General features: G+C 37.3%; 1 protein-coding gene across 3 annotated transcripts in view; it reads right to left on the bottom strand.

The window, feature by feature from the left end:
* MTM1 (myotubularin 1) overlaps positions 1-14982 on the bottom strand; it is a 98969-nt gene that overhangs the window by 22870 nt on the left and 61117 nt on the right. For all 3 annotated transcript variants that reach the window (XM_012658365.1, XM_012658367.1, XM_012658366.1), the window contains 4 exons: positions 12434-12517; positions 10058-10207; positions 5836-6024; positions 1709-1894 (listed from right to left, as the gene is read on the bottom strand). In XM_012658365.1, the coding sequence (XP_012513819.1) occupies positions 1709-1894; positions 5836-6024; positions 10058-10207; positions 12434-12517 (609 nt within the window). The remainder of the gene's footprint in view (positions 1-1708; positions 1895-5835; positions 6025-10057; positions 10208-12433; positions 12518-14982) is intronic.

Below are 14982 nucleotides of genomic sequence, written 5' to 3'. Positions count from 1 at the left end.
CTTGACCAAGCTCCCGATCAGGACTATCCTTTATTTGTAAATGATGGCATCATTTTCTGTTGCCCAGGCTCACCTTCTTGGCATCATCTTCATTTCTGAAAATACTGCACCTCGCTAATCATCAAGTATCACAGTCACCTCCTTGGAAACATCTTGTGTCTGTCCCTCTCATAGTTTCCTCACCCTCACACTGGCAGCGTTCTAATTTAGGCCTTTACTACCCACCATCTCTGCACTCTTGAAATGGCTCTGTTTTATCTGACTTCACTTTCTTCCCTCTCCTATCTATTCTACAAGCAGCTGCCAGAATATTTTCATAAAATATCCTGCTATTCCAAAACCTCTGGGGCCTCCCCACAGCCTAACCCGACAGTCAAGGCCCCTGTCTGTCTCGCTTCTTCCAGACCTCTAGATTAACCTGCAACTATGGAAACCCTTACTCTTCCTAATACAGTCTCACGTGTGCCTGTTTCTGGGATTTGGTCTAGGCTGTCCTTCTCTAGAATGGACACCCCACCCCTGCTTTCTTCAAGGACCAGTTCAAGTCCCACCGAATCCCAAAGGGCCTGTTCTTTCTACTGACTCTGCTATGAAGGCCCACTTGGTACTTAACACATGATACCTTAGAATATTATGTTTCTTTTTACACATATATATCATCTCTTCAACCATGTATGAATCTCCTTAAAATCTTATACCTTTTTCCCATTCACAGGATCTAACATGATATTTTGCACACAAAAAGTGTGCAATCCTTTTTTTAAAAATAAAATTTTTAATTTTAGAATAGTTTTAGATTTACAGAAATGTAAAGGTACTATAGAAAGTTCTCATGGTACATTGGTCACAATTATGGTATGTCACATTGTATAGTACATTTGTCACAACTAATGAACCAATATTGATACACTAACCTATTATTAATAAACTTATTAAGATCATACTTTATTTGGATTTCCTTAGTTTTTATTTAATGTCCTTTTTCTGTTCAAAGATCCCAACCAGGATACCATGTTACATTTAGTTGTCACAATTTTTTTTGCATTTTTCAGGATGATAAATTCAGAAAAAAATGAAAGATAGGCAAAATATGATTCCTATCAAGTTGGAAAATAAAATTTGACTAGACGACAATTCACCTATTTAAAGCTGGCTTTTTGTTTGTTTACAGAACTAAATGGCTTCTAAAGTGCTAGTGCCCTCAGATAGCTTCAAGCACTTTTACTTTTAAAAGAGTGCTGGATTGCTTATGCCTTCACCAGGACAAAGGATTTAACATAATAAAAACACAAAACTCATTCTTTAAGTCGATTTGAGATTAGTTTTAAAAAAAAAACCTCTATCTAGGTCCATGAGGATCGTATTCAGTAATGGTTAGATAATAAATTGGCTATTCCTAAATATGTGCAGTCAAATGCTCTACCACTGGTTATTCCTAAATAAACATCCATGAAAGACTGACCAACTTCCTACTGAAAGATGGGAAGAAACATCTCTACTCTAAAAATATTCCATAGTGATGTTATCTTTAATTTAGGTATGCAAATTATAAAGAAACACAAAACTTTCAGATGTAGAGTCCTCTACTACAAATAGTTTATCTCTCAGTTCAATTTTTTTAAATTGAAGGAATTTAAGAAATTCCTGTTCCACTAAACAATTACTTTCTTTTTATGTATATATACAAATATTTAAAAAAAATACTTGCCTTGATATGTTCTAACCAATGAGTAGACTCCAAACTGGACAACCAGTGAGATTCTTCTACATTAGGATAAACAATGTCTTTCACTTTTTTTAAAGATTCCCGCATAACATGAATATTATGAATGTCTAAGAAGAAAAGTTCGGCGTTATGATACACATCATCACTTTCATATCCTCCTCCTGTTGCCTAAGAAACAACACAATATTCAAACATCAGGTGGGTTTTCTATTTCATCAGTAACTTACACAAATATTTCAGAAGTTATTTGTCCTCTAAATCTCAACCAAAACCTCCCCAATTTAAATAATTGATGTGACTTGACTTCCTATCCAACACTTAAGTCTAGACAACATTAGCATACTTTGAGCCAGAACAAAAGACAGAAGGCTGGCAATTTCCTAGGGAATCTGTATTCATGAGAAAAAAAATCTTCAAAATGCTCTATAATTACTAGCTCTTCTTCTGGATCTGGAAAGGGAAGGGCAGGTTTGGAAAGGTCCTTGTCCTCCATCAATTTTGTAGCTATAATGGTACTCTTCAGAGGGGAGGCAGCCAGATCGAGCTGCCGCAGGCACCCCCGGCTTTGTAATAGCACTAGTGTAGGACGTGATGCGTTAAAGAAAACAGACTTTGGTGTCAGACCAGTCTGATAGCTCAACTTTAGCCTCTCCTGCCGTGTGATAGGGCAAGGTACTTAACCCTTGTGAGTTCCAATATCCTCTCCTGTAAAATAGGGGATAATGCTACCTAGGTTTCACAGCATTAAAGGAACCATACTCTACAATAACAGCTGATGCCAGCCACTATTTAATGAGCCCCTATGACATTCCGGGTACTATGATTCTTGCTTTTCATAATTTTATCTCTTACAGCAATGCTGCAAGATAGGCATTCCTATTCTCATTTTGCAAATGAGAAAACAAACTCAGAGAAGCTATTTAATTATCCCCAAAGTCACGAGGTAATAAGTGGAATTTAAGTCTAGTTTGACTTCAAAGCCCCAACTTATTCTACTACACCATGACTACTCTCTGCTATGCGAACACCAAAGACAGAGCGCTGCATGCATTGAGGCCTTGAAGAAAAGGTTTCAAGAGTAGACAAGATAGCCACCACCACTGCAGCACCTACAAATATTAACTTGCTAGGGCAGGCTTTGGTTCACCTTCACAGCATGGTGAAGTGTGCCTGTTTTCCACGTCGACAAAAAGAAATGCTATGGTTTTGTTTAGGAATCTAGCTGCATTCTGCTTAAATATTTTGAAATGCCATGGAACATGTGGCCCTTTAAGAAAAAGTTAAACAGTTCTGGGACTTGCAAAAAAAAGCAATGTTATATTAACTTTAGAGTGCCTGTAGGAAGAGAAGAGGGAAACACCTGCCTGGGACCAAAGAAGAAAGGGGAAGTCACCAGACAAATGTGCCATCACTATAATATGCCTCTTTTCTTTTTATTTATAACAATGGACAGAATGTAAGTTTGTAGCCAGGGTAGAAGGGCCAAAGCAACCTAGGATTTTTTCTGAGGTTATTCACAGAGAAGGTTTCCTACAGTCAAAGTAAGGCTACCACTTCAACTTCAAATGTGGAGGCCACTGTGACAAGCCAGAGGCTTTGGTTTCCAAAGACTCTAGGTGAGAAAATACAGAGGCAAAAATATTTCTTTAAAGCTTGCTCTAAATAGCATCAATAATAAGCAGCATTCACTTTGTTGTTTTTAAAAAAGTTATTAGCTAATAAACAAGCAGACAAATGGGCTACTTTCTTCTCTTTTTGGTTATCCATGTCTTGGGGAAGAACGCCAGCGGGGCTTCTGTCCACCTGGCAGACATTCCTGTAAACTGCAAGCACAGGGCCTGGGAGGAAATGGCCAGCCTGTGTTTTGCCAAATCTGCGGGCCTATAATGCAATGACACGTCACCCTCCCCTCCCACAGACAGATGACCTGTGTTTCTGCACATGTGGTTTTTAAATAGTGGCGATTTTCAAAGGGATTCTTGACACTGAAGTTCCTTCATAAATAATTGAAAATGTTATGTGAAAAAATAAAAAGAAAAATATACTTATTACTCATTGCCAAAGTTTCTGGCAAAAACAGACATTAATACAGTTCCACTTTAATTCACCAGTGTACTGGCACAAAAATAGAAGCAGTTTGGTGCTAGATCTTACCGAGCCCTGGATTTTGAGTGTTTAATTTAAAATGATGTAACAATGTGATATTGCTTGTTTCATGTGGGGTTGTAAATTTCTAAATATCCACAGAGGAGGAACAATTAGGTCCAAAGAGAACAAAAGTCAGAAAGGGTAAAAATCAATTAGTCAAGCACACATTGAGTTCCCCAGAGTTCAAATTCTACATCTCTGGTTACTTTTGAAGTCGTCTTTTCGGTTTTCCTTTCTTCAACAAAAAAGAACAACCCAGATTACCTAGTACAATCATGTAAAGGTCCAAGGGCCTGTTGCTATCGATATAGACGACTAGCAGAGAGACACAGTTGAGGAGGGGGGAACACTAGCGTGGTTTTTAAAAGAATGACACAGAGATCTTTAAGGCTTAGGCTTTTCCCTTAATATTTTCTTCCCCTTGATTTCTAAGAGGACTAGAAATGGAGGATTATTTCCAAAGCATTAAAAACACATACAATAATTCTATTGCTATAATGAGCTTTCAAGTTAATATAATTAAGGTATTTATTTCATACATTTTAATATTTTAAAATATTCTTTCTAAATACTTCATTTTAATGTTACATCATATCTATTTCACGCTAAATATGCACATGGAAATACTGTGTCTTATACATGTCTTCATTCTGAATTATATATGAAGGATAATAGGAACAGAAATATGTAAAGTGAAGGACAACGCAAGAAGATATTTAATTTCCTAAATGTTTTACTTATAATTACTAATTTACTTATCAATTTAAATTCCTGATTGTTTTACACATAATTTCAAAAATCATTCTAAACAAAAACCAACTGTGGTAACAAATAGCTGGTCCAAGAGCATGTGTGGGGTGGGGGAGGTGGCCCAGGATTAAATGTGTAGGACAGATGATCTGTGTGCAAATAATGAAGAGTTGCACCCCACACATATGCAGTTTTACACATCTTAGTGTAGACAGACATCATAGATTCCATTAGGAAGCTGGTGCATCTATCCGAGCTGCTCAAGGACTTGTTTTGCTTTCTGGTTCTTGTCTTATGTTCTGAATAATTGAAGATGCTAGATAAATGACCTAAGGATAAGCAAAGTATTAAAGATGATGAAATTTAAGCCTATAGCTGATGAGAAACAATAAATCTGAAAGGCAGAATGGGAGTGAGCACTCGCGGCAGGCCCACTGTGAGCATTTGGAAGTGACAGCTGACAATGATAGGAAGAGAAGGAAAAAAAAAAACAAACAGGAGAAATCGAATGTAAGATGACTATCAATCTGGCCATGTAGTGTGGGGGCAAACAGCCTAACCTTGCAGCAGCTTCTATAGGCAACACTGCACAGTCACAGACGTTCATAATGATGGCCCTAATCAACTTTCAGTGCATTTGGTATATTCCGCTTAAGAAGGCAAAAAAGCCAATTGAGACAGACTTCTTTGAAAATGTGACCTTTTGTGTGTGAGAGTGATTGGAAAATTCATATATGTGGATCTACTAATTTCTTGAATTATCTTATATAAATGAGAATATACATTTATATATGGGTATTGGGGAGCGAATGTTTGAGTAAGGCTACAAAATTAGGATTTTAATAATTAACAGCTTCCCACAACTCCTTACAGATGTCTCAATAGTGTACACAATGAGAGTGACCATCCACAGTCAAAAGAGCTCCAAAGTGATTCTAACTTTTGCCTGCTTAAGATTGTGGCCCAAATCCAAGTTCATTACAGTTCTAGATGTGCCTATTTACCTAAAGTTTATTTTCATCTGACTTTAATGTATTCGACTTTTGTTTAAGATAAGTTTTGTGATTAAAATTATGTTCTACCTAAGAGAACTAGTTTTCTTAACTATTAATTTAAACTCAGATGTTGACATACCATGGCAAAAACATTCACAGACAACACTGCACCCTGTATGTAAGCTAAATTTCCATCATGTCATAAAATACACTCACCTTGTTGGCCACTGCATTTACACTGGGTCTTGCATCATAGATCGTGAGTTTAGAAATTTGTCTGTTAGTCTCCCTGATAATGTCGAGATATTTCTCATCATCTTTATTTCGTTTACCGCTCATACCAACAAGAGGCTGACTGCAACGGACAATGACAGTCTTGTTTTCCGGATGAATCCATGACAGCACCTAGGGTTAGTTCAGAAAGTTTAAGCTACCAAGAAACCAAGTCTCAAAAAAAAAATTAAAAGTATAAAAAATAAAACACTAACAATCATGAAGAAGTGAATCTGATTGTGCTTAAATAGAATACTAGTTCACTTACAATTTCACTGTGTGTGTGCACCCAGAGACACATATTTAATAATTATGACTACTTAGAAACAAATAGAATCACTAGTCTTTTCTTAATTAGCACCATGTCTAATGGAAATTAAATGCTTACCTAAAAATAGTGATATCGCTTAAAGGAAATATAAAGCTTCTGATATTATTTTAATTCTGAAGCTTGCATTAGATTTGTTATCATATAGAAACAGCTTTAGCGAAAAGTGAGAGGTGAAGGAAATCATCTCTGGTACAATATGTTTCTCATAATATTAACTTACATCCACAGGTCATTTTCCCAATAGTCTCAATTCTAGAATATAACATGGCGGGGAAGAAAAACCCAAGGAAGCAAAAAAGATCTCAAGGCAGCCCAAAGAGCTGCCAGTCTCCACAATGCAGTTTGGGTATCTGATGCCTAAAAGAGCTCATCAAGGCTTTATTCAGAATCCATCTTCTCTTATTTTATATGCAAGCCTAGCACATTTGCTACCTGGTTTCCCAACTCATAGCAATACATGTAAAAAGTAGCCAATAGTGTAATTTACCAAACACTCTAGAACTGAGAACTCTAGAACACTCTACACTTGAGATGGAGAATTGTTTGATATGTGAAGTAGATCTCAATAAAGCTGTCAAAAATGGGGATGGAGAAGTACAGCACAGCAGGTGACAAAGTAGGCTTTGAGGTCAGGTGCCATCTCTGCCATGGTTCTAACCTCAGGCACTTGACTTGCAGCTTCTCTGGCTTCCCCAGCTTCCCCTTCCTCCTTTGTCAAATGGGGAGAATAATGTCATCTCATAGGGCTGCTGGGAGGCCTAAAGAAGAATGCCTAGGAAGTCAGCCATAAATGCTGGCTCACATTAGCTTCTAGAGGCAGGTTCAGCAGCCACTGAAGTCAGATACCAAAAACTATGAGATGCAAACACAAAAAATAAAGAAGCATAACCGTGTGGGCTCACTTACTATAAAACCAAATACCCTGTCATCTCTGAAGTCATCCTACTATGATGGTAAATGACAAACATTGATATTTATAAAAATTGGTGCTTATACCATCCGAGGGATGGATGCATTTGAAACTCGGACTTGGAGGGGAGTGGGGGGCAAGGGCAACATATGTAATCTAAACATTTGTACCCCCATAATATGCTGAAATAAAAAAAAATTGGTGCTTATAATAATGACAATGGGTTATTGAGAAAACATTATACAATAATGAAAATACTCATTCTCAGAACAAGTATATGAGTCCTTGCACCATGCTAGAGACCAATTAAAAACATCATGGTAGCCCCTGCCTAAGAGTCCAAAGGCTCAAAACCTCTAGCTTCTAACTTGTCCTCCTGCCTACCTCCTGTGGCCCTGGTATCAAGAGAGATAAAAGGCATAAGATCATTTTTTAAAAGAACAAATTGATTATTTGAGAAAGACCCTCATTGAGTTGTAAATTTCAGTTGGGCCATAGGCAAGAAATTGCACTCTGCCAAAGCCCTCCTCTGTCCCACTCCTCTTTTCTCTGCAGTGTCATGTTACGAAAGCTACTCTGAGTTGTTTCACCTCTGAATTTCTTTTTTTTGGGGGGGAGTTGGTGGTTCTTACTACCTTTTAAAAAGGATGTTTGTGGTAGAGCTGAATGGGTACAAATAATGTTCGAACTACCATGAGTGCTCTTAAAGTATATGATACTACATTATATTATTCTTATAAAAATTACTATCTAGAAGCTATAGATAATTAAGGAGTACACAAGTATTTAGCCACTGAAAGATGTTTATCACAGCATTGCTTACAATAGCAAAAGATTACATAGAACCTAGATGTCTCACAACAGAAAACTGATTAAATAAATCATGGTACATCTACACACTGCCATATGAGATAATATTTAGCAATGTAGGAAGTTGTTTACAAGATATTGCTAGTTAGAAAAAGTAGACAGACACAAATTATAGAATTTATTTTTCAAATATTCATATGTATATAATATTAAATATACATATATATGGAAGTCTGGAAGGATGTATACCGAAAATGTTAATGCTGGTTCTCACTAGGTGGCAGACTCCTTTCAGCTTATCAGTATTTTCTAAAATGTCTAAAATGAACATTTATTACTTGTACATTAAAGACTTCCACAAAATTAAGACAAACCTGTTTGAAAACAAAGGAATATGTATCCATTAATGGGAACATTAATGCAGATGGATTATCTCATTACCCAATGATATTTTATTATAGTTTGTATCTTATTTACATGTAAAATAAAATCTCTTTCTCATCAATTCTTTCTGTATTGTTATATGGGGCTTTTATCAAAAGAAATGACTACCAAATATTAATGATTTTACATTAAAGTCACATATGTTTTCTGGGTGTAAGCAAAGCTCTGGACTTATAGTCAAGAGTCAGGTGGTTAAAAGGTATTAATATATCAAAAAGAACATGTTACCATGCTTAATACCTAAAAGTAGATCATCTATAAATATATAGAGGTGATGGACAGCTTAGCCTTAGGTTTTTTAGGAAAATAAATGCAAATTAGGAGCCATTACAAAATGAGAAAGATCAATAAAATGACTAAATAAAAAGTCAAATTCTATTTTTTCTATAGTAGACTCTTATTCATTCAGGATAATGGTTCAACATATTGGTTCAAGATAGCAGACTGAGGCGGCAGACTAGCCACAGTTGTTTCATTTCTTCTCCTGCCACAAATCCCATGAAATTCACCCATATACACAAATGACACGTTAGATACTGAATAAATAATGACTGAATGAATGAGTGAACAAAACCGAACCATACTACTAGCCCACTCCTCCTTGGGGGCAAGGCATGTATTAGCAAGAGAGCTGGCCTGGGTAGGGATGCAGTCTGTGGCTATGGTACAGAAAAACATGTCCAAGCAGAGCACAAGAGGACTGAACTTATAACTCAAGTTTTATTAGCACCATGTTCTAACAAAATGAATGAAAGAACATACTTTCAAGTACAACATATATCATGAAGATATAAATGGACACTAATAATTAGAGGAGCAAGTGAATTTTAAGAGTCACAATTCATAATAGGCCAATGGTATTTGAAAGTTTCTCACAAGTATCCTTTTAAGGACAAAAATGTCTAGACTTGAAAGTTAAAAGCAAGGTGACATTAAATCTTAATTTCTTCAACCTTTGTTTTTAAAAATTTACTAATTTGGGAGAAAACCCAATGTACTTATTATGACCCTGAAAAGTAACAGAGAAAAAAAAATCTCTAAATTTTTAGTCAATAAAATTTATGTACAGAGTAGACAGTATGATGTCTCCATAAATATTTAAGGACCAAAAGAGAGCTTTGTGAACTAGGTTCAATGACAGTGTAAGTACACTGTCTGGAATAATCTGTCCTTGACTTCAGTTTGTTAATGGTATTGAGGCAGCCTGTGAATGTGATGAGGATGAGCTCATCCTAGTCACAGTGAGTATATATAAAAGCCTATGCTTATACATTCTATAACACAAGCTAGTGTGCTCTTTCCAGCATGATCCATCCAACATTTATTGAGAGCCTATCGCATGTGCGGTATGGTGCCACAAAGATGAAAACCACAAAGAGCCTGTCCTTTTTTCCACACAACACTTGGTTCACATATGACAGCCTTCCTGATCCCTCTTTCATACAGAGCTCTTTACTCATGTTCATTCTCCATCCTAGATCGCAAGCTCCTGGAAGGCAGGTATTGTCGTACTTCTTTTCCCATTTGGCATGGTGCTTTGCACTTGGAAGGCACTTTATAAATATTTGCTGGAATGAAATTCCAAAAGGAGTATTTCTCTAAATTACTTGCCTACTGTTCTTATGGAATAAAAGGCACTCTTTGAGAGAAACATTAATTGCAATACTCACTGGAATTCGATTTCGAGATCTAAAAGTTGCAACTCTTCTGAGGTCATCATCTGAGGCACGATATGGAACCACCAAAAGAGCAGGGTAAGTGTCACAGAGCTCATAGCACTTATTAATAAAAGTTATTCTCCAATGGTGATTAGGCAAGCCCTGTAGAAAAAAAGGAAGTTCAAGTCAATATTGCTTGACTTCAACTCTGGATTTGGCCTTGGGTCTCTTTTCTTCCTTAAAGCAATATGTGCACATGCCTCTTTGACCACAGGGTGATGACGGCCTACCTATTTATAATAAGGGTGCCAAATCAATAATCCGGACAATGTAAGAACACAAGACACAACACTGATGGTCTCCACAATTCTAAAATCTTTTGTAAATATAGATTTTCTTGAATTGGAGATCTTCCTTTATTTTGTGTCAACATATTCTTTACTACTTACACAATACAGATAAACCCAAGTTCACCCACCACCCATGCACCTCTCCCAACCCCAAGAAAAGTACTCTGTGTCATCTTAATCTGTGTCTAACTGAGGGTAGAAAAGAGATCAGGCAACTTCCTCTCCCTGCTCAAAACAGAGTGAATGCTTCAGTCTGTTCCAAAGTGGAAAGAGGCTGAGCTCATAAAGAAAAATCACGGAGGGGAAGTAAAGGAAAGTCCCTCTGGGGAGGCTCATTTCGCCACCTCCAATGAGTTTTTTCAATCAAGCTCTTTGGGATCGATGATAGCCCTACAGGTTGTATGAGAAATACAGTCATTTGCATTTTAAGCAGACTGCTAATGTGACAGGGAGATGCCTCCCATCCTATCATCTCCCCACAAAATTGCATTTAGTATGGACTAGATCCAGAGGTGGTGAAATATTCTCTCCCCATACTCACAAATGCACAAATAAACACACATGAAGGTGAGCTATGTGGGTGTTTGCTTTGGGGACAGACATTGTACCTTTTCTTTAGGTCTGGCCCTATAGACCACGGACCAAACAGATGTTGAGTCTGATGCTGAGTCCAATTAGAGAGTTATAAGTCCCATCAGAAAGTTATAAGAAAAAAAGATTGAATATAATGGCAGTCTAGAACAAAGTACCTTCAACAGTTCATATATGCATGCAATCTTAAAAACAGGAACTGTTTTGTTTCAAGCTAGAAACTCTGAACTAAAGAAAAAGTTTTATATTATCAATAACACTACAAAAATAAAGTAAAAATATTTTAATATATAATGTTACAGAGGTCTACAAAACATGCAAAATGTTTTAATGGTCCTCCTTCCACCTTAGTCTGGTCCAGGACAGAGGTCATTAAATGAGGCGTACACAGCCTTTGGAAGCTCAACAGTCTAAACCGATTTATGTAAGCAACAGGATATACTACCTCACACATGTTCTAGGGCTAAACTACTGCACCAAGATTCCAGAGCATCACATCAGCTCATGAGTAGGCAAACCACTGTCCAAGACTAAAAAAGGAAATCAGCCCAGGTTCTTGGTGGTGAAGGTTCTAGAAAGTTCTTCTCAAGTCTAGGGTTCCAAAATTTTATTTTATATTCACTACCTTTTCATAGAAACCAAATGGGTTTGACTTCATTCTCAAAGCTTATTCAACAAAATTTCCCAATTATCCAAAGAGCTTTCTAGAACAAGAATTATGAAAAAGTTCATCAAAAAAAGAAAAGAAAAACTCCATCGCAGAACTCCTACCTGTCCTATAGAATTTGGATATACCAGACGTCAAATTGTGGCTGCTGCTACATAATATGCACAAGATCTTCTTCATAAAAATGCTACAAGAGACTTTTGACCCTGAATAGCAACATTATACCAAGCCTCTTGTCTTTATTATAGCAAATAAACATGCATGTAGGTGAAGTTTACAAGATAGCAGTAAAGGCAATTTTAATGTACAAAGTTTTCTTGGAAAATGTATCATTATAGGAAAAGCATTCTAATTCACTTGAATATGCAAACCCAAATGAATATAATTTAAATCTAACTGCCAGTAATAGTTAAGGTTCCAAATATACAAATAAACAGCAACATTAATCCCTAAAATGTAAGGTATAAGAGGTTTGACTTTTCTAGACCCTAATTATTGACCATTTCACAAACAACACAAAACTGATGTTCTTCATATAGGGAAGAAAACAGAACTCAGTCATCCAGCCTTCAATGCAGCTTGCATATGGCTATGGAATGAGCTTACAAGTTATAGGTGATAGAATGAGCTATATTGTACAAAATGTGGGTACTATTACTGCCATTAAAAAAATATTTAGCAAGGATGTCGTTGATTCTCAGAAAGCATGACTGATGACATACTGTCACTATGCATGTTGGAGATTTACCACATACTAGACAACAATATCTAACAACTCACCTGCCTTCTGTATTCTTCAACTGGATTATAAACTGTCCATCCATCCACATTAAATTTTTCTTCATTTAAAAATGCAAATAATGGCTAGAAAAGGCAAAAAAAAAATTCAAAGTTCAGTGTGAAGGAATAGCCTACTACATTCTTTGATTTCTCATGAAATAAATTCCACTAGATTTGCAAACCATGAAATGACAACTGAAACCAAGACTTATAACAAAGGAACAGTGGAAATTCCAGACCAGACTTACACTATCTTCTATCTTGACTAACAATTACTTTTGAGATCTCAATTTTCTATGGCTACAAACATCTTTTTAATTTTTTTAAATGATGCTCCACAAAAAGAAAAAAAAAGTCAGATCTTTGTACCAAAGAGTGCCTATCAATTTTAAACAGTATTAGCCATCAATCAGGTAAAAGCCACTTAAAAAAAAAAAAAAGAAAAAAGAAAATTCAGGAATTACTATTAAATACTACAACTGTTTTAAAAGGGAACAATGATATGTTTCTCTATTTAAAAAGAGACAGGACATTAGGGAAGCTCTTAATTAAGTGCTGTCTATGAACTCTCAATCAATGCCCTGGTCACTGAAATGACAGGACTCGGACCTCTCATGTTTTCTCTATCTATGCTCGTTCTCGAGGAACTATTGATGAATTTCATGGCTGTAAATACCATCCATACCCTAGTGACTACTAAATATCTATTGCTCTCCAGCATTCCTCTGAACTTCTGACTTGGTTGTCTAAGTGCCCACTCTACAACCCCGGACTATGTAAGAGGCATCAGAAGAACTTGGAAGTTAACACATTCAAAGCCAAATACTTGACTACCCCTAACCAGGTCTGCTCTCCCACAGTCTCCCCATTTCAATAAATAATAGCCCCATTCTTCTAGTTGACTGAGCCAAAAACCTTGGAGTCATCCTTGTCACCACATGGCTACCACCCTGGTCCAAGACTCCACTGTCTCTCACTTGGCATATTACAATAACCTAACTGCACCCCTGCTTTCATCTTTATACCTCTAGAGTCAGAGTCATGGTAGCACAACAACATAGGTCAGATCAAGTCATTCTAGGACCCCAAAGTCTCCTACGGCTTTCGACCTGGCTGGAAGTAAAGGTGGAAACCCTTCCAATGGCCGACGTGGCTGTCTGTCATCTGGTCACCTCCTCAACGCTGCCTCTGCTCTTGGCCTCACTCACTCCACTCCAGCCACACTGGATTGGACGTGTCATTCCCTAAAGTGTACATCAGTCTCAGGCCTTTGCACCTGCTACTCCATCTGCCTGGAATCTTCTTCCCTCATGCCTTCCTCTCACCTCTCTCTCACTCTGATCAAATGTAACCTTAATCAATAAGGCCTTCCCTGATATTCTACAGAAAAACAACATACTATGCCCCACAACAGCACCCCTTATTGTTCTTCCTGTTTTATTTCTTCCTACCACATAGGACCATTTGACATATATGTACTTGTTTACTGTTGGAGCCCCTGTCCCCTCCCCTAGAACATGGGCTCTGTGAAGGCAGATGCTTGCTTTGTTCACATCCTTTATTCCTAGCGATTAGAACAGCATCTGGTCCATGGTAGGCAGAACACATGTGACATATGTTGACAGAATGAAAGCATGAAGCCCACACAGCCCCTGCACAACCACTTTCTCTGGAGGTGCTGTGTCTGGGCACTTTTCCTCTAGGAATCTCCCTCCCCACCTATTTCCCTCTGTTATCAGCCTGTTGCTTTGAATACTAATGTTCCCTCCCCTACATTACAGAGTGTTACAGGAAAAGCATCACTTAGCAGCAGTTTTCTGTATTTGAATGGCAAGAGGATTAAGGTAAAAACTGATCAAGAACATACTCTTGGGATTATCAAACTTTCCTAAGCACACAGTACCCTCAACAGGTCTCAATTCTGGCAGCACTAGGACCAAGTGTTGTTTACTCCAGATGGATGGCATGCCGACCCCAAGCTAGTAATGGCACTGACCTAGCTAACCAATTAACTAAGACTTTAGCCTGACACTGAATCCGCAGGCAATGCTTAATTATTCAGGACTACTGGGGTAAATAAGTGATTCCTGTTAACTGAAGTTTAACTCAAAAACAAAGGGACTTTTGGTGAAAACAGCACTAAAATGTTTTGTGCACTTCTTTATCTATAAACAGAATCTATGGAACATGCCTAAGTATTCTCTTGGTGATATACCATTGCTTTGAACATCTCACACTACACTGGTCAGTACCTGGCACAGGAAAATATTCATTATTGCTGAACGCTGTGCTGTGGATACAGTTGGAGATGGCAGATGGTTTGAGACATAAGGCTATACTGTCACTGATTATAGAAGAAAAACCCAGAATTGCCTTTCTTGAAGTAAGTTCCTGACCTCGACACGGTTTTTGATTACTTGTTTTTAGTTATTTGCATCTTTCCCATGAAGTTCAAGTGAATATGGTAGCCTTTTAAAAACAAAGAAAAAAATTCTTAAATCAAAGGCCCGGATAAAGCTCTCTCCACACAAATCATCATGCGTAATAAT

Source organism: Propithecus coquereli, unplaced genomic scaffold, assembly GCF_000956105.1.
Source record: "Propithecus coquereli isolate 6110/MARCELLA unplaced genomic scaffold, Pcoq_1.0 Scaffold583, whole genome shotgun sequence".
NCBI lineage: Eukaryota > Metazoa > Chordata > Mammalia > Primates > Indriidae > Propithecus > Propithecus coquereli.
Note: the sequence above shows the minus strand (reverse complement) of the source record. Positions and strands in the feature narration are given on the sequence as shown.